Source organism: Nicotiana tomentosiformis, chromosome 2, assembly GCF_000390325.3.
Source record: "Nicotiana tomentosiformis chromosome 2, ASM39032v3, whole genome shotgun sequence".
NCBI classification, from domain to species: Eukaryota; Viridiplantae; Streptophyta; class Magnoliopsida; order Solanales; family Solanaceae; genus Nicotiana; species Nicotiana tomentosiformis.
In genome coordinates this window covers 72,693,309-72,716,901 of record NC_090813.1, presented here as the reverse complement: position 1 = coordinate 72,716,901, position 23,593 = coordinate 72,693,309, and the positions used below count along the sequence as shown (strand labels likewise).

At 36.6% G+C, this 23,593-nt stretch overlaps 3 protein-coding genes across 8 annotated transcripts; all 3 read left to right on the top strand.

The window, feature by feature from the left end:
* Positions 1-553: 553 nt before the first annotated feature.
* On the top strand, positions 554-6,115 carry LOC138906539 (small ribosomal subunit protein uS5c-like). The gene is made up of 2 exons (XM_070195551.1): positions 554-1,260; positions 5,691-6,115. The coding sequence occupies exons 1-2, from the start codon at positions 617-619 to the stop codon at positions 5,938-5,940; spliced, it is 894 nt and encodes a 297-aa protein (XP_070051652.1). The 5' UTR covers positions 554-616; the 3' UTR covers positions 5,941-6,115.
* Positions 6,116-6,431: 316 nt separating this feature from the next.
* On the top strand, positions 6,432-9,793 carry LOC138906540 (transcriptional corepressor LEUNIG-like). 3 transcript variants are annotated; one of them, XR_011413964.1, is made up of 8 exons: positions 6,432-6,567; positions 7,137-7,240; positions 7,340-7,486; positions 7,729-7,884; positions 8,344-8,460; positions 8,557-8,754; positions 8,974-9,087; positions 9,715-9,793. XR_011413964.1 is itself a non-coding variant. In XM_070195552.1 (7 exons), the coding sequence occupies exons 3-7, from the start codon at positions 7,466-7,468 to the stop codon at positions 9,001-9,003; spliced, it is 522 nt and encodes a 173-aa protein (XP_070051653.1). In that variant the 5' UTR covers positions 6,432-6,567; positions 7,137-7,240; positions 7,340-7,465; the 3' UTR covers positions 9,004-9,444. The 3 variants fall into 3 exon arrangements, 1 of the variants encoding a protein (XP_070051653.1); XR_011413965.1 differs by having other exon boundaries at positions 8,974-9,101; XM_070195552.1 differs by lacking the exon at positions 9,715-9,793 and having other exon boundaries at positions 8,974-9,444.
* Positions 9,794-10,055: 262 nt separating this feature from the next.
* LOC138906538 (transcriptional corepressor LEUNIG_HOMOLOG-like) lies at positions 10,056-22,367 on the top strand. 4 transcript variants are annotated; one of them, XM_070195546.1, is made up of 18 exons: positions 10,056-10,163; positions 14,284-14,381; positions 14,767-14,876; positions 14,958-15,478; positions 15,927-15,975; positions 16,059-16,146; positions 17,264-17,296; positions 18,189-18,238; positions 18,451-18,570; positions 18,920-19,051; positions 19,195-19,236; positions 19,424-19,574; positions 20,155-20,258; positions 20,345-20,491; positions 20,736-20,891; positions 21,350-21,466; positions 21,563-21,760; positions 21,973-22,367. In XM_070195546.1, the coding sequence occupies exons 1-18, from the start codon at positions 10,093-10,095 to the stop codon at positions 22,120-22,122; spliced, it is 2,337 nt and encodes a 778-aa protein (XP_070051647.1). In that variant the 5' UTR covers positions 10,056-10,092; the 3' UTR covers positions 22,123-22,367. The 4 variants fall into 4 exon arrangements, with proteins under 4 accessions (XP_070051647.1, XP_070051645.1, XP_070051648.1 ...); XM_070195544.1 differs by having other exon boundaries at positions 18,343-18,570; XM_070195547.1 differs by lacking the exon at positions 17,264-17,296.
* Positions 22,368-23,593: the final 1,226 nt, after the last annotated feature.

Sequence of the window (23,593 nt, the reverse complement as noted above, 5' to 3'; positions counted from 1 at the left end):
CATCAATACTAGTTGCTCGACGAGAGAGAGAGAAAGAAGAAGAAAATTGAGAGAGAATCTTTTGTTAATTGAAAGAAAGAGAGAGTAAAAATATAAATATCGTATTTCATGCCTCAATGGTAGTATATCCATAAATACCTATTTTTCTATAAAATATAAAAGGTAGCTATAGAAAATAATATTTTAAAATAATTTTGATTTATAATAAATAGGGTGTATACCTTTGATATAAGAGGTAAAATTTCCTTACTAAATAGCAGCCTTTTAGAGTGAGTACCTGGTGTCATTTCTTCTAGGGATTGTTACAGAAATAGCGGGTCAGATTTAATGATTACTTTTTCTAGCCGGTATATATAGATTATACATATATATTATACATCCGCCGGCTATTTTAAGTTTAAGAGATTAGGTAAGTTTAAGAGATTAGGTGGATGACTATTTGGGTTAAATCTTCTTTCTTCTAAGACTACATACACTCATTACAAGAGGCCCAAAGTTAGGCCCAAATCGTAGTCAACTAGTCCTAAACTCAGCCCATCTTACCACTTGAAAGTTAAAGGATAAGAAGATTACATTTCTTCCACTGTACTTCGCCATTGACACAAGACAAGAGACAATGGCAGCAGCATCTGCTTCGCTCTCCACCTTCTCTTCCCTCTCTCTACACACAACCCCTTCTCGTTTTTCACCCTTTCAATCCCAATCATTCTTCCTCCCTAAACCCATCCACCTATCAAAACTCAAGCCCATAACAGCCAATTCCACAACCGTCGAAACCACTTTCTTTGACAACACAGACCCAGAAGAAATTTCCACTTTTGATCCTCCAGAACGCCCTGAAGACTTCATAGAACCACCCTCTTTCGACGATGGCCCCTTAGAATCCGAAGACGACATTGCAAAAGCTTATGAAGAGCTTTATGGGCCAGCTTACAGTGGAGAGACTTTCCTTGGGAATGACATTTATACAATGGACTCTAAGGTGAAAAAGACAACTGGGTTTGGGAAAACTAAGAAAGAGAAGGCCAAAGATGGGTTTGATGAGAGAGTGGTGCAAGTGAGGAGAGTTACTAAGGTTGTTAAAGGTGGGAAGCAATTGCATTTTAGAGCAATTGTGGTTGTGGGTGATAAGAAAGGGCAAGTGGGTGTTGGAGTTGGTAAGGCTAAAGAGGTGATTGCTGCTGTCCAAAAGTCCGCTGTTAATGCTAGGAGGAATATCATTACTGTCCCTATGACTAAGTACTTGACTTTCCCCCACAGGTAAATTTTGCTAACTTTTAAATATGTATGTTCTTTCACTAGTAAATGTTGGGTTTTGACATAAATATAGAATCTTCTGTAGTTTTCAGCTAGTTTGGAGGCTTGGAATTCCAATCCTAAATTGAGCTAGATGGTGCAATTTTTGGGTTTGTAGCTATGGGTTATTACTGTAGAAACAGAAATTCCACAAGTGTCTATTCAATGCATTTTACCACCAAATCTTATAGTCTAGTGGTATTGGCGGGAGGGTTTTATACAATAGGAGTGAGTTCGATTTTGATTGTCTTTTTTTTCTTCCCCTAAGTAATACTTAATTGTTAACCTAAACAAAATGTGTTTTAGTTCTGCACCTTGAGGATATTGGTTGAGATGGTTAATGGTTATTTTTGAAGCAATAGTGGGACTGGGTTCTCCGAAACTTCCTATGGATAAAATCATGACGTTTGGGTTCTCCAAGATGATGATTGGATGGTTGAGACATAGACTAATAACATAGAGATCTCATGTCCGCATACCATTTATAACACAGCGTGAGCCCATCTTCTCTAGCCTTCGTGGGCATAATTACTGGAACTTGTGTTTGTGGGCTGTAGCGGGTGCCAATGAATTAGTTGCGGTGCAGGAATTGCATACCTAAGCCCCACTGTCTTTAAAAGAATATTTGAGGTCTATTTTATGCATTTCTGCAATTCAACAAGGGCAGAGAGAGCTACTGAAGTCCTGCTTTGCAATGATAGAATATAAGCAACTTCTCACCCTTATAAGGTTGGGGGTGTGGCGTATCAGCTTCTTATCTGCTTCCCTTTCCATTTGAGTTCCTTCTGAGGGTCAAATTGTTGCTAATAGTTCTGCTTCCAGCCTCAGGGCTTAGGTAGTATAGTGCAGGACGAATCCGAATTGTGCTGGTAATCAAGTCTGGTATTTGTAATGCAAAAGTGAACCATGTCTGGTATTTAGGTGGAGAAGGATAGAGGGGTAGAGTGATCAGGGAGGGGACATTATATTGAGTTTCATAGCTGGAGGCAACAGATTTCTCGGTGCTGGATCTGCAGTAATATATGAGAAATGATTTTTGCATAGATTGGTCATTGCGCTGTGGAGATGGGGTTGCATCAGGGATCTGCCCTTAGCCCGTTTTTGTTTGCCCTAGCGTTGGATGTGCTGACGCGACACATACAAGGGAGGGTGCTATGGTGTATGTTATTTGCTGATGTCATAGTACTGATTGACGACAGTGTTATCAAAGGCGAAAAGCGCAAAAAAGCTCTAAGGCCCGTTGGGGCTTTAAGCCCAAAGCGCAAATAAAGCTTGGGCTTTAATGAAAAAAGACGCAACTGGAGAAAAAGTAAAAATATGCATATGTAGTTTAAGACCAATAATTATAAGCATGAATAAGAAATAACAAGAAAATTACGATAAAGTGAAATATCAATTATTTAGTGTTGCCTTTTTAGGATTACATTCATTGGTAAGGAAAAGTATGCCTTAGAGCCTTGATGCGACACTGAAGCACCCGTAAAGCGAAGCGAAGCGCTCAACATGTTTTGAGCCTCGCTTCAGGGTTTAAGTGTGCCTTTGACAACACTGATTGACGAGATGCGAGGGGGTGTTAACGCTAGGTTGGAAGTGTGGCGACAGACGCTGGAGTCCAAAGGTTTCAAGTTGAGTAGGTTGAAAACTGAATACTTGGAGTGCAAGTTCAGCGACGAGAGGTATGAAGAAGAATTGGAAGTAAAGATTGATACTGGAATTATGAAGGATTTTCTAGATCAGTAGTAGGTGGTGCTTGTCATGGATATACTTGATTACTGAGAATTTTAGCACGAAAGGTAAAGCGTGCGGATGTAATACAGTTATGGTACACATGACATGATGATCTGATATTTGATTACGAGTGATGCTATTAAGCTCCTAAAGTAATTCAACGTAGGCATAATTCCAGTTATTGGTTATGTTTAAGGTCAAGGGCCACAACTAAATTTGGTATCTAGCATTTTGAACCCTGGTCTTTCCTGATTTTCACCGGGCAACATCGTGGCTTGTAAAATGGCATACTTAATATGTTCTATTTAAGCATCTGAACATAATCTAGTTTATTTTTGTCGTAAGGAACCTCTTATTTTGTTGACTATATATGTCAAATTGAGATATGCACAAATTTGTGTTTTTGTGTCTATTTCTTTTAGTTGATTTAACGGAAAAGGGTCTGATCTGTCCCTTTACTATGATAAATTGTTTAAATTTGTCCCCCGTTATACTATTGGACCATAAAACTCCCTGCCGTCTTACTATTCGAACACATATACCCCTTATTTGACGGAGGGGACACGTGGCACCAATCTGTGCCCTTTTTACATCTGGGCACATATTAAATCGACTCATCTCATTTCTTTTAACCCGGTTCACTTCAAAAAAAACATTGCCCGGCCCAAAGTCCACCCACATTGCTTCTCTAATCTCTCTCTCTCCTCTTTTCCTTCTCACTATTATAACCATGGCCGGAATTTCCACCGGTGAACTCGCCGGAAACGATGGAGAATCTTCAGATTTGTCACCTCGCACTTTCTCTTCCCCTTTCTCTATACCTACACACATATTTATACACAGATCTGGAGAAATATACACGAGGTCAAAAATTTAGCTGGAAGTGTAGCAACATTAGCCAATTGGTTCTGTTCCTGGGTAATTACAGCACCTCCATTTGGAAATTACCTTGAACACAATTCTTTCCTCTCTATTTTACCATTATTAATAAACCCCTTTGCAACTCACTCTTACATATATCACCAAAAATCATTTTCATCACCATTTTGAAGATGATGGTAAATGTTGCCAATTTCTGGTTACCACAAGCAAAAATAATTAACACAACAATGACATTTGGTCATTGATCTTCAAAATTAGCAACGGTTTTTTCTAAACTCAGTCTAGGTCCTAATGAAAGATTAAACTTAATTCAGAAATTCCCATAAGATGTAAGCCTGTTCCTTAAATTTTGGACTTCCTATTTGTGAAAATGACAATAAAATTGCCTCAGAATTGCAGCAATCTCTTCTTCGGCATTTCAAGATCCAACTGAGTAGCACATATGGGGTGTCTCAGATCTCCACTATACTTCCAATCTTATTTGGCAGTGACGGCGAGTGTAGCGGGAGGTGGTTGTGGAAGAAGAAAGGAATGGAGGGGGATAAGGTGGAAGAAGAAGAGGGTTAGGTTATGGGTTATGGGTTATGGGTCTTGGGTAATGGGGCGGGTCAAGTTTAATTTTAGACCAGATATACCAAGAGGCACGGATTGGTGCAACGTGTCCCCTCCGTCAAAGAAGGGGTATATGTGTTCGAAAGTAAGACGGCAGAGAGTTTTATGGTCCAATAGTATAACGGGGGACAAATTTAAACAATTTATCATAGTAGAGGGACAGATCAAACCCTTTTCCGTTGATTTAATAGATAACAAGAAATCTACATGTACCCCAATATTTCATGTGTCTGAAATGTGTGAGATTCTCTAGATTTTAGCTAGCTCGCCGATCAGTCTGATAAGTATATAAATTGGTCATCAATGATTCTAGCCTATGCATCTGAAAGAGATTAATCTGATCTGTCCTCACTTTTAATCCTTGGTCGCACCATTAGCTGTTACTGTGTCATTTATCAGTTTCTTTGTTGGAGTGGAGGGGGCTGGGGAGTTTCTTTCTTTCATTTTTTTTCCTTTTGTTTGGGTGGTGTTTGTTTTTGGAACTTCTTTTTTTCCTGAGGAATTAAGAAACATGTTAATGACTTAGCAGTTAGCAGTACTGCTATGTTTAATACTTTTGAAGACTGGCTATATATGCTAGGATGTGCACTGACTGTAGAGCTGTGGTTTCTTGTCGTGATTATCCCAGCACATCTGTCGCTAAATCTGGAGGAATGAAATGGTAGGCCTTGAGAGGATTGAATACGATAGATAATTAAGTCTTTTATTTCATGTTCCTCTTTTATTGATTGTCATCCTAATGAGAAAAAACTGATTTGTCTAAAGGTTCCACCACATCTTGCCTTGAGGAAAATCTTATGGTAGTATTTACCTTGACATGTATGTAGTTCCGAAAACGTTAATAGAATTATGCAGCTCATCTCGTGAAAGAATTATCTCGCGATGGGCACCCGAGTGTGATTTAGCGGTCAAAGAAGTGGGGGAAACCATGGAAGAACGAGGTTCAAATTCCAACGGAGACAAAGAGACAAAAAACGCTAGATGATTTCTTTCTATTTGCATAAATCTTCGTTGGTAGAGTTACCCAATACATGTATTAGTTCGAGGTAGCATGTAACCGTTGAGATCCAAGCAAGTTGGCTTGGACACCACCGTTATCCGAAAAGAGAAAGAATCATCTTGTTATTGTTTATAACATAGGGATCTAACATTGCTGACCAACTTAATTGCAGATCTGAGGGAGACTTTGGAGCAGCAAGGGTGATGCTTAGACCAGCAGCCCCTGGTACCGGAGTTATTGCTGGTGGTGCTGTGCGGATTGTTCTCGAAATGGCTGGCGTTGAGAATGCCTTGGGTAAGCAACTTGGGAGTAACAATGCCCTCAACAATGCAAGAGCCACTGTTGTAGCTGTTCAGCAAATGAGGCAATTTAGTGAAGTTGCTCAAGACCGTGGGATTCCTATGGAAGAACTATGGAAATGAAGAGTTTCTGTTGCTTTGATTTGTATCTTACAAGATTTTTGTAGATTTCAACTGGGATAGCTGCAGTGTACCTTTTAATTTTTCTGCAAGTGTTATTTGTTAATTTTGATGTAAATTTCAAAATGCAGCCTTCTCGAACACGATCTATATAAAATTTCACAGTAGTTCTGGCTAAGGCTGTCCAACGAGATTTATTTACATATGTTTTGATTTACATATGTTTTGATTCAGAGGGGCAGAAAGAGGAAAGCTTCACCGAGTTCTCTGGCAGCTGTAAGATAATTTTTGTGCATCTACTTCTTAAAGCCCTTCATGTGCTGGTGTTTTCATTTCACTCTACCACTGACATCTGCATCTTATTGGGGATTGGACTTCCCTTTCTTAATTTGTTCTTGTCTCTCTGTCACCTTTATAGTCACTTGGACGAATGGTCGTCAACTTTATTCTTGCTCATTTAATATATTCCTGGCATGTAGGTTGGGAAAGGGAAAGCTACTACCGATCGTATTACGAATGACAATATTAACAGCTACTTATCCCGGGGAGATGCTGGTCTGATTGGTGCAAGTAATTCACTCGCTGCATTGAGAAAAAGTATTGCTGCTTGCATTGAATCTGACCGGAAAGGTAGGTTACAACAGTCTTAATGGGTCAAAAAAATTCAATATTAGAAAGGTAGTAATTTAGATAATTGACAACCATTAGTCTGCATTGAGGAGAAGTTTTTCTGCTCTCACTCAATCTGAATGGAAAGGTAGGTTACAACAAGCTAACAGTGATTTAAAAAAGGGAAAATGTCTATCTTGCAATACATTATCCCATCAGGGGTTCTTACTTTTGTCAAGGACTAGTAAATAACTAGTATTTTGCAATACATAATTCCATCAGGAATTAAGGGTGATAGTGTTATCTCCATATTATACCCTGCTTTATTCTTCCAGTTGCCACTAGTGCTTTAGGGACTACTGGAAGATTCATTGCACATATCTGACGGTGTATAGTTGATGTATGATAATTGTACTTTATCATTAACCTCTTTACTCAAAAGCAAGTAGTGATCTGGCAGCTTCTCATGGTGGCTAATAGATGGTGTCATCTGTAGGTTTCTTGTGAAATTTACATCTAGGATTTGAGATCAGGCTCCGTAGCTGCTAGTTATCGGCACAAAGGATAATTGAGTTCTTTTTACTTTGCAGGCATCTCTATTAAAGAGATTGGAAGTCTTCACGCAACACACAGCGAGCTCCTATGTTGCCACTTCCATTCACAAGGGAAGTTGTTGGCTGCTGCTGGACACGAGGTTTGTCATATTAACCTTCTACAGGATTCTTGTTGGTCAAATGGGAGAGCTTACCTCAATTTCTCCTGTTAATGAACTCGTACTGTGATCTATGTTTAGGTTGTGATTTGGGACTTGGAAAATAATGATGTTAACACTGGAGAAGGTCATGCTCATCTCGTTACAGATATCCGTTTTAAACCAAATTCAACAGTGTTTGCAACATCTTCTTTTGACAGAACTGTGATGATATGGGATGCAGCCAAGGTACTACTATTTTCCATAATAAATTTCATTTGAGTCAATATTTGAGGAACTACGGTGTTGCTAAAACATCTTATGTTGTTTTTACACCTACTGGTCAAACTTAGATAATCTTTTTATTTTTCCTATGGCTATCAGGACGTTTCTGATAATGATAACTGTTTAATCTCTTAAGTTACTTCATTTTTCTTCTGTCTATTACAACCATGATACCGTACCTAATTCACCATCTTGTCTTAATCCAGCCAAGCAACCCTTTCCAAAAACTTGTGGGGCATGCTGATCATGTGATGTCCATAGATTTTCATCCATCAAAGGTGGGTCTTCTCAGTTCTTGTGATAGCAACGACGAGATTAGACTGTGGGATGTCAATGACGGTGATTGCAAACTCATTTTTAAGGTTGGTGTCTCCACTTCTTTTTGTAATTTTGATGAAGAGAGTGTCTCTACTTGACATAGGAAAGTCTCCTTCATTTGATATTTACCTGCTTTTCTGTTTCCATTTTAAATTTTACTTATCTACCTACTCTAAGTCATTGTTGAATCTGTTTTGCTCATGAATACCTGCATTTAGCATGTGGGAAAAGCCGATCCCAACTAGCTTGGGATTGAGTTGTAGTAATATTTGTTGTTGTTGCAAGGAATTTCAAGGTTTTCAAGATCAGTAGGTCGTCACCATGTGAATACACATTCAAATAGGCCATTTAGGATATAAATGGGTTGAGTTTCATAATATTATTTGACGGATATAGGTACCACATTCAACAAGGGAAAGTACAGTGCTAAAGTGACTTTCTAGAAAGTTAGCTTTACTCAATTCACAAAAGATAGTATTGATTTGCTCTTGGTACAAACGCAGGGAGGTAGTAGTCAGGTTAGATTCCAACCTCGATTTGGGAACCTTTTGGCATGTTCTACAGGAAATATTATTAATATATTTGATGTGGAGACTAACAGCATCCAACAACAGTTACAAGTAAGATGTTTTATTCCAAATCAAGCTTGTCTTAAATTTCTTATCTACTGCATTACTGTATCGTATTAATGCGGTCTCCTTTTCTCTGATATACAGGGACATGTCAGAGATGTCCGTTCTATCTGTTGGGATATGAGCGGGAATTTCCTGGCATCCGTGAGCGAGGATAGTGCACGGATATGGTGTGTTAGCGGAAGAAAGTGTTTACATGAACTGCGCTCCAGTGGCAATAAGTTCCAGTCATGCACTTTCCACCCTGACCGCGCTCAAATCTTGGCGATTGGTTCTCATGAGGTATGCTTAACAGATGAAGCTTTGAGCTCATAGATAAGTTCTTTGTAGACTTGGCTTGATTATTGTCTCTATATAGTTGCACAACAACAAATGTAACCTAGGATTATTCACATGAATCAGATGTAAGCATCTCAAAACGTGTTTCAGATAACTTTTTAGATGATCCTAGATTCTTTTGATATTTCATGAAGGAAAGTAACATGTCGAGTGTTGTTGCAGTTACTGGAGCTGTGGAATCCAATGTACTAGAGCCACAAAACTTGGCCACACCAAGCACATGATGGCATAATTTCTTCATTTGCAGATTCTCCTCCGACAGGAACCATAGCCTCAGTGAGTCATGACCGGTATATCAAGATATGGCAGTGATACTTTGTTGCATGCCAGTTTCTGCAACTATACCCCGTGTTCGCAGCTTCCATTATTAATTTACTATTACCCAACTATGCTTCTTGGTTTAAGACTTTTACTTGGGACAAAGCAAGAAGACGGTATTCTTGATTTTGTTGAGGGATACACACCATTTACCTGGAATGAGTTATTTGAGTGGCTGTATCACTACAGAAACAGTCACAAACTTTGATTGCATAGTTTCAAACTGTAGTTAATCTTGACCATTGTACTCTTCTGCCCTATTTTATTGTTTGTATTTTGAAATTGAATTTAAAATGTTTGTTTTTGTGTATTAAATACCTAATATAAAAATTTAATCAATGGATAAAATATCACATCAAAATTTAAAATAGAATAATTAAATGTACTTTACTTCTTAAATTGGAATGTTTATAAAATCAATATTATTAGTTAAAATGATATATTTTATTTTACATACTTTTGAATATAACATTATATCTCATACATTTAGGGAGTAGTATTTATTAGGTCTGATTTGGGAATTGGGATTGTTTTAATTTTTTTTTTTTAAATTACTACTTATAATTATTCGATATGATGTAACAGAAATAGGATCAAACAATCAATTCAATAACCTGATTGGGCCGATTCAATTTACCGGGTATTCCCATTACAAATCCCAAAATCTTCCTCATTGCTCTCTTACTGCTTCTGGAGGTTAATTAATCCCAATCAAAAACCCAGCACTCACAAATCACAGACACACACAAAATATGGAGTTGAAAGAATCGAGTAAAAGAGAAGAAGAATCATCAGCAAAAGCAGTACAGGTTGGAGCTTTGGCTCCTGGAATCAACGTCCGTATAGTTTCCCCCCTTCTCCGCAAATATGATGTTTTTAAACTTTAAATTCATCTGTTGTAGTTGATTTTTCGTTTTTGGGTTCAGGGTCATACTTGGTATACGCTAAGGAGTTGCATTTTTAATGTTGGGTTTGTGTCTTGCTGTTATATTGGACTTGGCTTTTTCGTCAAGTACTTTTCTTCTTCTTAGCAGGTATGTTTCAGCTTTTGTTATTCAGTGTTGTACATTTGATTTGCATTGGTGTATAGTTATTTTTGCCTACATGTTAATGTACTTGAAAACTGTCAAGTAAGCTTTGTATAACTGGATTAATCGATTTGGATAAAATAAGTAAATAATCCTTACTTTGGAGGAATAGATTCCCACTTCAAATCTTTGATTTTGTGTAGTGCCTGGAATAAGTGATAAAATGTAGAATTACAAGATCATGTAACTAGTTGACAACATTTGTTGGATTATTTCTTTGGAAAATAAAGATTAATCTAGGACAAAGAAAGGTTTTCCTAGACTCATTAGGACTAATGGCCGAATGATCATCCTTAAGGTGTTCCGTTCCCTCTGTGCATCGTTTTCTCTACCAGCTGCAGAGACACAGAGCTGCAGAGACACACGTATTGCATTTTCCTAGAGATATAGACTGGATAGAGTCAAAGAGTACTGCAGACAAACTAAACACTATTTGTCAGCTGACATGGTCTAAAAATGACTTCCCTCGCTCTTTGGTAGAAGTTATTCTCCTTACAACTATCTCAAATCTTAATTTCATAAAATATTTGAAAAACGTTTGGAAAATGTTTCCATCGTATCACCACCCTAAATCAAAAACAATTACTACTAGTACTTACTGTCTATTTTTCCAAGATATTGTCATCATCATGTGATTAATTGAGGAATATAACATACACTTTGTTAATCTTCATTCTGAGAATGAATTTACCTCACTAAAGTCTTTTTATGTCGAAATAGATACAAAAAATGCTTTCTCTTAAATAACATTTATGTTAGAGCTAGAAATTGACAAATCATTAACATCGACATAGGGGCAAATAATAACTTTTGACTTATTCTAATACTTATGATAAATGCAAGAATCAAACTTTACGTTGTTTTGGTGCCTATCTCAAGCCATTCCGATATGTCAAATGGGGTTTGGAACTGCCTTGCTTTGGAATCACAATTGCTCAAATATGTCATATTCTTTCCTAGGAAGTAGTGTTGAAGACATAGTAAAGTCGATAAAAGTCTATTCTCTCTAACAAATTAAGTTTTTAAACGAGATGGTTATACAATTTAACATGATTTTTATTGTTGATACAATCTAACATGGTAACAAAGCAGATAGAGGTCCTAGGTTCAAGTCTCACCGTCACTTATTGTTTAAAAAAAAAAAAAAATCACATGGTTGATTTATAGAAAAAGACTCTGACCCGTACATGAGGTAGTTTTTTGAAACATAATTAAGTAAATAAAAGTATACTCCTTTAGTAGTTTAACCATTTAGATAAAGTGGGTTACCCAATTTATCACCTAGAACCAGTGTTTTTAAAAGCGAAAGAGCGAAAAGGCAATAAGGTCCATGGGACGTGAATCGAAGAGCGAGAAGTAAAGTACATAGTTCTTCGAAATGAAGTGCACTATTCACGACATTAAAAAATATCAAATATATATGAATTTAGTATTATAATGATCAAATTGTAATTAAAAAGCTACTTTCAGTATTCAACAAACAATAATGTATTAATGTCGATACTAATCCAGCTCAAAGTTGAGATACAAAGAATTGACCGTTTGTCACTTTGCGTGTTATTGTATGAAGCTCACACATCTATGAAGTGCATGGCTTCACCTATGAAGCAATAATCCATTTCTTTGCATTGTCTCATTGCTTTAAGTGACAAAATGATGTCTTGATAGCACTAGATGATTAAATGCTCCTTAAATGGAAATATGATGTTAATCTTTGCATAATATATAGATGTTATTACTAACTTACCACATTTGTAAGAGTTCATACATGCATGTTTGGAGCTAATGAAAATCTTCCTTTATCGTAATATGCGGTCCACCTGAACATTTTAACAAACATGAAGACATTTCGTTATGGTTTCTATTAAAAACCACTGGATAAATCTTAATAGGCAATCCAATGCCTTCTTTTCAGTATAACCATATGGCATTTGGAACCTATTGGCCTGACTAGTTCAGATTCATACCGCGTAAGGCCCATTTAAAGGGAAAATACTCAGGATCTCTTCATTCCCGGGGCTCGAACCCGAGAGCTCTGGCTAAGGGGGGAGGGATCCCATCCATCCCACCATACCCCTTGGTGATGCAATCCGATGACTTAATAAAAATAGTATCTATTCAACAATAATTAATTTCTTACTTAAGCTATACCATCTTATCAATCTTTTTTGTCTCAGATTATGTAATAAGAGTTTGCATAATCACAATGGCATGACTTTTATTGATATAAATTACTTGACTACCATTTTTTGGTAACTAGCTTTCGAAATTAATTAGTGGGTTAAAATAAAAGAATGTATGACCTTCAAAAAGCGTAAGTGGTTAGCAACAATTAAATCATATCTAAATTAGAATCTCAGTTTTCAGTTGTCATATAATCTCAAGTATTTCAAAATTATTCAATACCCTTGTACTTCTCTAAATTGATTGATAACTCCCTAATTGTTACTCTTTACACTACCAAGAAAATATCGTTTTTACACTATCACGACACTTCATAACACGTAACAATTAGCCTACAAGCTTGACAATGTAGCATAAAAAGATTGTAGATAATATAGTTAATAGATTAAACTACACTGACAATGTAAACTATTTTTATACTTTCAATTCGGATGTGTTAAATCAAAATGGGAAAAAAGAAGAAGAAAAAACAGGGGGTGAGAGGTTGTTTCTTCTTGAGGTATTTACGAGTTTAACCCATCTTGCATGGAATTCAGCTCAAAAATTGCTTAGAAACCGAAATGGTCAAAATTAACGAGTGATTGTCTAATTGTGAAAAGGTCTATTAGATTAGCTCAAATTTAAAAAGGTTCACTGTCTTTTTTTTGTCACCTCTTTTGGTTCGAAGCGTTAGGGGTTAAATATTGGAGTAAAAGTTGTTGTCTATTTGTCGCCTAAAAACGCAGGCTCGGACAAACAATTCATTAATCGTCTTTTACTGTGCTTCCTTCTTAGAATTGGCTTCTATTGTAACTTTGCTTCTGAGCTGCATTAACACCTAAGTTGCTCCGACACGGCAGTTTAGGTGCCGCACCCGTGTCGACACGACACTAGTACGGGTGTGGGTATGAGATCCATATCAGATCTGGTAAAACAATTTAGGGTACTTTGACCACGACGGATGGAAAATTTTGAGACGAGATACAATTTGATTCCCGAATCAAAACCAAAACTATGATAAATTTGAAGAAAATAGCATACCTTATCTAGGAAATTAATCCTTTACTTATCTACAACTTGAGAATAAAAAAGAATTCCACACTTTACAAGCTATACACAAGTATTCCACAAAATTTCTCATTATTTAGAATCTTTTATTTTTTAATTTTTTTATTTTTTAAAATTATTTTTAGATGGATCCCCGTACCCGTATCCGTACTAGGATCCATATCCCCGAATCTTAGAATTTATATTTTGACGGATCCGACCACTAGATCCGCACCCGTGTCGGACACCCGCACCCATGTCCGAGCAACTTAGATTAACACATCTTTATTTGCTTTTTGTTTTTCTTTATGGTACTTTCAATCAAAAAGAATACTTTACAAAAGGTAAATTTCCAAGGATAAAACTGTGGCATTGTCATTTTTACCGCTATACTAGGGGCCACCATTTCTCTATTTAAATCCAGTGTTTTGCTATTTTTTTCCCTACACTTTTGCATGGTACTGTCACTATCTCTCTCTCTCTCTCTCTCTCTCTCTGCATTCTTCTGTCTGTAATCCAAGTGGGATTTTGGTTCTTGAGACTCTTTCTTCATCTTTCCCAGTTGTTCTTGCTCAAACCTTCTTTCCCTTCCCTTTTCTGTGATTAAGTAACGCTTTGTTTTTGGTGATCATGGCCAGTTTGGAGGCTCGACGCTTGTAAGTTTTTATGTGTTCGCCAATTATTTTATAGCAAAAACTACTACGCCTCAATTGTTTTATACTTACATTTTTAATGATTGATACTCTTGATAATCTGTGCTTGTCTACTTTTCATTTGATTTTGGGTGTATGTGATTTTCCCCCTTTGTTTGACTGGTTTTAGTCATGCTTTTCTTTTATTTGTTTGTGTTTTTCAGACTTGAAGTTGTCATTCTTAATTACATGGTTAAGAGAGGTTTCCATCAGACTGGTGAGGTATTCGCCAGAGAAATTAATGCTAATCCAAATCCTGTTGGTAAGTAACTCCTTTTAATGAATTCTATTCTTTTATCAGATGCTAAAAACTGATCCTCTAATGAATTAAGATATGTGTTTTAGTAATGATTGTTATTTACCTGAAAGGGTTGTAAAATTCTCATGCTTAGTTTTGTAATTCTTACATATGACCATATGGTAGATTGTTGATCGTGTTGTTCTTGAAAAGTTTGCTAATAAGTTGAGGTCATTCTCTTTGATTCATGTGGTACATTCTAGTTATCTACTGTTGGATGTTTTTGAAAGTACTGTATTAACCGCCCTTCAGTAATTTAGAGAGACATGTATAATGGAGTTGAAGTTACGTGTTAACGTGATACAGGGCTTTGGAGTAATGATATGTGATATTTGTGATACTGTTTCAGCTATCAATTCTCCTGAAGGATGTCTGCAAGAGTGGTGGAATATATTTTATGAAGCATTCAGCTCTAGGTTCCCTGAGGTTGCTCTATTCGCGGCCGAATCCTTTGATAAGGTGTTACCCATAGAACTTTTCTAAATTATGTTCATGGTTAACTGATATGAAATAATTGCAAACTAATTTCTGAATTCTCAGGTCGCACAGACAGTGGAGAACGTTGTGTCTAATATCGGTCCTGTAAGTTCAACCTATGCTCCTTATCATACAGGAGAAAACATCTCTACTGTGACGGCATCCTCTCCTATGATGCCGTCCCCTCATTTGATGGCATCCTCTCCTGTGATGGCATCCAACGGTCCTGATCTTATGGACCCCTATATTTCAGATTTGTTGTCATCCATTTGTCCCAACTTGTTGCCAAATTTATCTCCTCCAATGGCATCTATTACTCCTGAAATGATGCCAACAGGGGGAGATGTCCTTCAGAATGGCTGTTCAATCATGCCAAGGACAGGGTATATTCTGCCCAGTTTCACACAATTTTCTGTTGGACCAAATATTCGGATGGTGCAAGGGCAACCATCATTAGATCTGCTGCCCGGAAGAATGCAAGAGCAAGCCCAGCATATGACTCCTTTAAGAGACGTGACATCAATTTTAAAGTTTCTTGAGATTAATAAAATGGATGGCATGCTTCCATCTGCAAGCAACTCTGGGTAATAGCATGCTATATTTATTGCTAAACTGATCATTCTCGTCGCATTTTGATCTATTTTACAATGCTTCCTTTGTCGCTTCAACGAGGATAAAGGTTGAGCACTTGATGCTATGTGGTTTTTGTTTCGCTTGGTCTGATATTATTGTCTTAAGCTGCTAAGGCAACGTAAAGAAAATTAGCCAAAATCACGTTATTATTCTGTCTTTGTATTGCTACTATGAGTTTCTGATATATTAAATATCAAGAGTTTCTTGTAAAACATGGCTATTAAGACGTGCTCTTTAGTCTAGTAAGCAGAACCTACTACTTAGCGAGTATTATGAGATAATCTTTTCACATTATCTTGATATTCCAAACATGTTTTGTATGTGAAACCATTACTTGCTTGTTGAAGTTATTGAATCAGAATCTTCTAATTTTCTATGATGCATGTCCATGTCTTTCAGCTATCCAATTCAGCAAATTCCAACGGTTCCTCCACAGTGGGAGGGCAGAGTATGTTTACATTTTCCCCAAACATATTTGCAAGCTTTTTAGTAGTTATTTGTAAATAATTGACAAGCTTTTATTCTTTCCAGGGCGACAGACGTGGTATAAACTTGGAAGGACCTATGCAGATGGAACCAAATCTTTATTTGCCTCCATGGCCAGAACATTCTGACGCGGGTTTGTTTGTATCTTGGCTTAAAATATTATGCATGTAGTTTATAGAATCTTTTGTCTTTGGCATTGATATTGTTGGATCATGGGTATGTGGACTGTCATTTAACTTTTACTCCTAAGTCAACTCGACGCGCATTGTGATAAACTGCAAAAGACTTTTAGCACTAAAATCCATTAGAATGATAAATTGCATACATCAAATAGCACTGGCTCAATCTTAATTTGTAGCAGTTGTAAATCCCTCTTCGTTTGGATTAATATATGTCTACCATAAACATCAAAATACTGTTTCTGGATAGGTTTCATTGTCAAGCTTAAAGGGAATAAGTCATATACTAAGTTTTTTGCTGTCTCGCTAGCTAACGTAGAAAACGATTTTAGGCCAGCAGTTGTTTCTATGTGAATCTCTTCCCGACCTGGTCAAGCCACATAGGCACCAATTGAGATGGGAATGACAGGTGTTTTAGATTTATAAATGAGGCTCACATGGGCCTAAGGTGGTCTAACGGCACCACTTGGGATGGGAATGACAGGTGTTGTAGTTTAATAAGTGTGGCTCACATGGGCCTAAGGTGGCACTTATTACTTAGTTATCAAATAATACATGGTTGTTCAACTTCCACTCGCTCTACCTTAGCTTGTATATTTTGCAATTCAGACATGTGGAACCCTGAGATCAATAGTTCTGGAACATATTATTTTGACATAAGTATAAATCGAGTTGTTGACATAAGTATCAAGTATCAACTAATACATGGCTGTTTTTGTATAAATTTTACTTCGATTTTCTTCAATATTACATTTATATTATCAAAAAAAGAAGTTATTATTGTGAAAATATTTCCCAATATAATTCTGAGATTTAAATTTTTATACTAAAAATGTCTCCTTGAGCCGAGGAGCTATCGGAAATAGCCTCTCTGCTTCCACAAGGTAGGGTAAAGGTCTGCGTATACGCTACCCTCCCCAGACCCCACTTGTGGGATTTCACTGGGTTTGATTTTGTTGTTGTATAGTAAAAATGTCTCCCATTTTGAGTCTAAGATATAGATTTATTATACCGTGTGTAATTCAAGGTTGTCTCGAGTTTGAGGTTGATAATTTGATTGTTGCTACATTGAGTCGTGCTTGAACTTGTCTACATTTGTTCGAGGTGAGAACTCCAACTTGAAGCTAGTTTGATATTTGAGCTTGAGTTTGAAGTTGAGTAGTATAATACTTGAGGTGAGCTCAAGGATGAACGACTAAGCTCGGCTCGATCCAATTTCCATCTATGGATGGCTCTCATTTCCTTGGTGATTATGCAAATGGCTAGCGAGGCATTTGCTTTAGTAGAATCTACACAACTAAGATGATATAGGACATACCTTCCCATGTGGACAAAGATGCATGCTGCAGGTTGAAGTAACAAAAGGATAAACATAAGGCAGCTTAGGATTAAGATACCAAAGAAAGAATGTGGCACCCTCATTCAATGAAGTTCTTAAAATAGAATTTTGATATGATGCACTTCTTATTTGCATCTTTTTATCTTTTGGTTTTTGAAGATTTTACGCTGTATGTAGCAATTAATTTCCACTAGCTTGCTGAACAAGCTCTAATTACTGTGTTTCTTTGTTCCTGTTATAGTTTCATTTCTTCGATGATTAGATTCATTGTCAATTAGAAGTTTTGATATTAATGGACACTAGGCAAAACTAACATGGAAGGAAGTATGACATAAGCAGACAACTTTTAAACTTACATTCAGCAAAATAATCAGTTTTATGAGTGCCTAGCACTTGCAAGAATCACCATGAGATGTTCTCGCAGTGACAATATAGACAACGTTTTAAATAACTTCTAAAGATAGATTTTACAATGATCCCATCTATCTTATAGTTGAGGCTTAGTTGTTGTTGTTGATAAAATTTACAATGTAGGTTAGTAGATTAGCCACTTTATTTACTTTAATATATATGTTGGTACTTTTATGCACTTTTAGGTCTCCTCATCCTTTTTCTTTTTAAAATATTCTGTTGATTTTTCTTCCACTGTACCTGCAGGGAGCAACAGATCTCTCCAACAAGCATCTCATCAAGGATGGCCGTTAGTTGTGAGTGTCTTGAACTTTTGCATCAATCGAAATGTATAGTCCATTATGGTGTTTCAGTTCGGTTTCAACTTTAAGTTGATTCATTCCTTTTATATTCAACCCAGGGAGTTGGCCCAGTTTCCCCTGTCATTAACCATCAAGTTGTACATCCTAGTGTAATAGTACCGACTCAAAAGGAACAGTTTTTGAGAACTAAATTCTCTCCTCAACAGGATGTTTTACCAGAAGTGGCAGTTCAAACATTGGATGAGCTCAACTTTCCTGCCCCTGCAAGTTCTGGTGATTTCAATCGTATGCTCATTCAAGCTGGCTCGAGTGGCAAAGATGCAGGAGTAAGTTGAATACTCAACTAATCATGTCGCTCCTATTGATTGTAGCATGCTGCAATTATTTTAGCCGTGAAATAGACCATGGGTTGCTATTCAGGATTTTATGTTCTGTGAAATCTCTTTGTAAAACTTTGCACATCAAGTTATCAATTGTCAAAATAAGAGCAGTAAATTAATACTCTAAAAAGAAAGAGCCTATGTAGCAGAAAGAAAAAGAGGAAAAAACTTCAAAGTATTTGCAAAGCAATAACCAGATTGAGGACAAAATAAAGACTATCCTACTATACTGATGTGACAGATCTTTATCCTACCTCACTATTTCTTCTATTTGTCTTCTTCTGGTATTGAACAGATGCTTGGCGATAAAAATAAAAGAACCCTGGAGAATTTACCAGTTGACCAGCAAATATTAGCTCCTGCAGGAGGAAAGCAAATTGCAGTGCAGGAGCAAGTGAACCAGCTGAGACTGCAGTCTTCAAATAAGGTTGGCCTTAGATCATAAAGAAAGTAACTGATTTTATTTGAACATCTTCAAATTTCAGCAATATTTTAGCAGTACAAGAGTTGATGGAGACGTGCATCTTCCCCTATTTGACCACTGATTTATTTACATGTATTTTGAATCAGAGGGGCAGAAAGAGGAAAGCTTCACTGAGTTCTCTGGCAGCTGTAAGATAATTTTTGTGCATCTACTTCTTAAAGCCCTTCATGTGCTGGTGTTTTCATTTCACTCTACCATTGTCATCTGCATCTTATTGGGGATTGGACTTCCCTTTCTTTATTTTTTTCTTGTCTCTGTCAACCTTTATAGTCATTTGTATCAATGAGTATGATTTAATATATTTCTGTGCTATAGGTTGGGAAAGAGAAAGCTACTACCGATGGTATTACGAATGGCAATATTAACAGCTACTTCTCCCAGGGAGATGCTGGTCTGGTTGGTGCAAATAATTCGATCTCTGCATTGAGGAAAAATATTGCTGCTTGCATTGAATCTGACCGGAAAGGTAGGTTACAACAAGCTTAATGGGTAAAAAAAGAAATTCAATATTAGAAAGGTAGTAATTTAGATAATTGACAACCATTAGTCTGCATTGAGGAGAAGTTTTGCTGCTCTCACTCAATCTGAATGGAAAGGTAGGTTACAACAAGCTAACAGTTAACAGTGATGTAAAAGAGGGAAAATGTCTATCTTGCAATACATTATCCCATCAGGGGTTCTTACTTTTGTCAAGGACCAGTAAATAACTAGTATTTAGCAATACATAATTCCATCAGGAATTAAGGGTGATACTGTTATCTCCATATTATTCCCTGCTTTATTCTTCCAGATGCCACTAGTGCTTTAGGGACTACTGGAAGATTCATTGCACATATCTGAAGGTGTATAGTTGATGTATGATAATTGTACTTTATCATGAACCTCTTTTGCTCAAAAGCAAGTAGTGATCTGTTAGTTTCTCATGGTGGCTAATAGATGGTGTCATCTGTACGTTTCTTGTGAAATTTGCATGTAGGATTTGAGATCAAGCTCTGTAGCTACTAGTTATCGGCATAAAGGATAATTGAGTTCTTTTTACTTTGCAGGCATCTCTGTTAAAGAGATTGGAAGTCTTCACGCAACACACAGCGAGCTCCTATGTTGCCACTTCCATTCACAAGGGAAGTTGTTGGCTGCTGCTGGACACGAGGTTTGTCATATTAATCTTCTACAGGATTCTTGTTGGTCAAATGGGAGAGCGCTTACCTCAATTTCTCCCGTTAACGATATGTTTAGGTTGTGATTTGGGACTTGGAAAATAATGATGTTAACACTGGAAAAGGTCATGCTCATCTCGTTACAGATATCCGTTTTACACCAAATTCAAGGGTGTTTGCAACATCTTCTTTTGACAGAACTGTGATGATATGGGATGCAGCCAAGGTAGTACCTCTATTTTCCATAATAAATTTCATTTGAGTCAATATTTGAGGAACTACGGTGTTGCTAAAACATCTTATGCTGTTTTTACACCTACTGTCAAACTTAGATAATCTTTTTATTTTTCTTATGGCTATCAGGACGTTTCTGATAATGATAACTGTTTAATCTCTTAAGTTGCTTCATTTTTCTTCTGTCTATTACAACCATGATAACTTACCTATTTCACCATCTTGTCTTAATCCAGCCAAGCAACCCTTTCCAAAAACTTGTGGGGCATGCTGATCATGTTATGTCCATAGATTTTCATCCATCAAAGGTGGGTCTTCTCAGTTCTTGTGATAGCAACGACGAGATTAGACTGTGGGATGTCAATGACGGTGATTGCAAACTCATTTTTAAGGTTGGTGTCTCCACTTCTTTTTGTAATGTTGATGAAGAGAGTGTCTCTGCTTGGCATAGGAAAGCCTCCTTCATTTGAAATTTACCTGCTTTTCTGTTTCCATTTCAAATTTTACTTATCTACCTACTCTAAGTCATTGTTGAATCTGTTTTGCTCATGAATTCCTGCATTTAGCATGTGGGAAAAGCCGATCCTAACTAGCTTGGGATTGAGTTGTAGTAATATTTGTTGTTGTTGCAAGGAATTTCAAGGTTTTCAAGATCAGTAAGTCGTTACCATGTGAATACACATGCAAATAAGCCATTTAGGATATAAATGGTTGAGTTTCATAATATTATTTGACGGAGATAGGTATCACATTCAGCAAGGGAAAGTACAGTGCTAAAGTGACTTTCTAGAGAGTTAGATTTACTCAATTCACAAAAGATAGTATTGATTTGCTCTTGGTACAAACGCAGGGAGGTAGTAGACAGGTTAGATTCCAACCTCGATTTGGGAACCTTTTGGCATGTTCTACCGGAAATATTATAAATATATTTGATGTGGAGACTAACAGCGTCCAACTACAGTTACAGGTAAGATGTTTTATTCCAAATCAAGCTTGTCTTAAATTTCTTATCTGCAGCATTACTGGATCCTATCAATGCGGTCTCTTTTTCTCTGATATACAGGGACATGTCGGAGATGTCCGTTCAATCTGTTGGGATATGAGCGGGAATTTCCTGGCATCCGTGAGCGAGGATAGTGCACGGATATGGTGTGTTAGCGGAAGAAAGTATTTACATGAACTGCGTTCTAGTGGCAATAAGTTCCAGTCATGCACTTTCCACCCTGACCGCGCTCAAATCTTGGCGATTGGTTCTCATGAGGTATGCTTAACAGATGAAGCTTTGAGCTCATAGATAAGTTCTTTGTAGACTTGGCTTGATTATTGTCTCAATATAGTTGCACAACAACAAATGTAACCTAGGATTATTCACATGAATCACATGTAACCATCTCAAAGAGATAACTTTTTAGATGATCCTAGATTCTTTTGATATTTCATGAAGGAAAGTAACATGTCAAAGTGTTTTTGCAGTTACTGGAGCTGTGGAATCCAATGTACCAGAGCCACAGAACTTGGCCACACCAAGCACATGGTGGTATAATTTCTTCATTTGCAGATTCACCTCCGACAGGAACCATAGCCTCAGTGAGTCACGACCAGTATATCAAGATATGGCAGTGATGCTTGTTTCTTCTTGGATCAAGATACAGCCATCAAACTTGTTTCTTTCTCTTCTTATTGGAGGATTTTTATATGATACCTTGGCCATTTACATAATCATAAAGAGATGATTCCTTATTTATAGGAATCAGTTTATTTGTCATTAATTGTTATACAATGGCAATACTTCCAAAGATCTTTTTATACTATATTAGAAAGGTATTTTCAATGCAATGCTATTCACTTTGGATGCCTCGATTTAAACTCATCCTATCCATAAAATGCTGGAAATTACATCAATCATAGTAAAACTAGAGCTGCATACAATCTTTTGCATGTTTTATAAGTTGAATAACACACCAAAGAGCCAAGAACTCAACATAAAGCAAAAATGATTTGCAATTATTATTGTGTCGGAGTGATGTTACATTTCAACTTTCTTGTCTTTCACGTATAATTAGTGCGGACATTTCTCTTTTTGTTGAAGTTCTCTTCTTATATATAGAGAGAACTAAGATTTTGTATATTAAAATTGAAGTTTTGAACAAAGAAAATAGTTCAGAAATCTTGTAGGAACTCTGTCAACGCTCACAATTCCTTTTCGAAAAAGGACTCAAGTTTAGTGCTGCATTCATCCATTTCATTGATTCGAACATGAGTTTCACTTAGTTAAGTTCAAGCTAGATGGTCGGAAGCCTTTCAGACAACAAGTATGGATTTGGATTTCGTACCTTTGATGTTAGTCCATAAGAATCAGGCGTTAAAAATTTAACTGCACCTGATATTTAGACCAATTCAATGAATACATGACACATTTTTATTTATCGTCTTCTTACCTCAATTGATGACTTAGCTATAATATAGCCACCCACCTAAAAAAGTAGTTGACTGGATGTATAATATATGTAAAATTAGCGTATGATTCATGTATACTGGCTAGTAGTAATAAATATTTTTGGTCGAGCAGCCAAGTGTGCAACTTTTTCACAATAAATTATTATAATTTAATGTAAACACGGGATGTGAGTAAGTTATTATAAATTATTTTCCTACGTTTGGTTGACTTAAATATTTTGAAAAATATTTTCCTCATGACATCATTTTCCTCCAATTGGAGGAAAATGTTTTCTCTATCAAAAGAAGGAAAAATATTTTCCAAAATTCTTTTTCAGCATTCTCCACCCCTATTTCACATCCCCACCAACTCACCCCACCCACCCCATCCACCCCAACCTCGCCCATGAACCACCATAAATAGAAATATTATTAAGAGTACTTTCTTTTCATGTTGTCAATAGAGTACTTTTTTTCTTATTTCAACAAAATGAGTATATATTCTTTTCATGATGTAGAAAAAGTATTTTCTTTTATTTCAATAAAATGAGTATTTTTTTTTTCATGATATGGAAAAAATATTTCCTTTCATTTCAACAAACCGACTACTTTTTTTATGATGTGAAAATAATATTTTATTTCATTTCAACAAACTAAG

Coding starts and splice junctions, on each gene's coding strand:
- LOC138906539 (XM_070195551.1), top strand. CDS start 617: ATGGCAGCAGCATCTGCTTCGCTCTCCACCTTCTCTTCCCTCTCTCTA. Junction 1,261..5,690: donor TACTTGACTTTCCCCCACAG/GTAAATTTTGCT, acceptor ACTTAATTGCAG/ATCTGAGGGAGACTTTGGAG.
- LOC138906540 (XM_070195552.1), top strand. CDS start 7,466: ATGATATGGGATGCAGCCAAG. Junction 7,885..8,343: donor ATTGCAAACTCATTTTTAAG/GTTGGTGTCTCC, acceptor GTACAAACGCAG/GGAGGTAGTAGTCAGGTTAG. Junction 8,461..8,556: donor GCATCCAACAACAGTTACAA/GTAAGATGTTTT, acceptor TCTGATATACAG/GGACATGTCAGAGATGTCCG.
- LOC138906538 (XM_070195544.1), top strand. CDS start 10,093: ATGTTGGGTTTGTGTCTTGCTGTTATATTGGACTTGGCTTTTTCGTCA. Junction 10,164..14,283: donor ACTTTTCTTCTTCTTAGCAG/GTATGTTTCAGC, acceptor TGTGTTTTTCAG/ACTTGAAGTTGTCATTCTTA. Junction 19,237..19,423: donor CACTGAGTTCTCTGGCAGCT/GTAAGATAATTT, acceptor TCTGTGCTATAG/GTTGGGAAAGAGAAAGCTAC.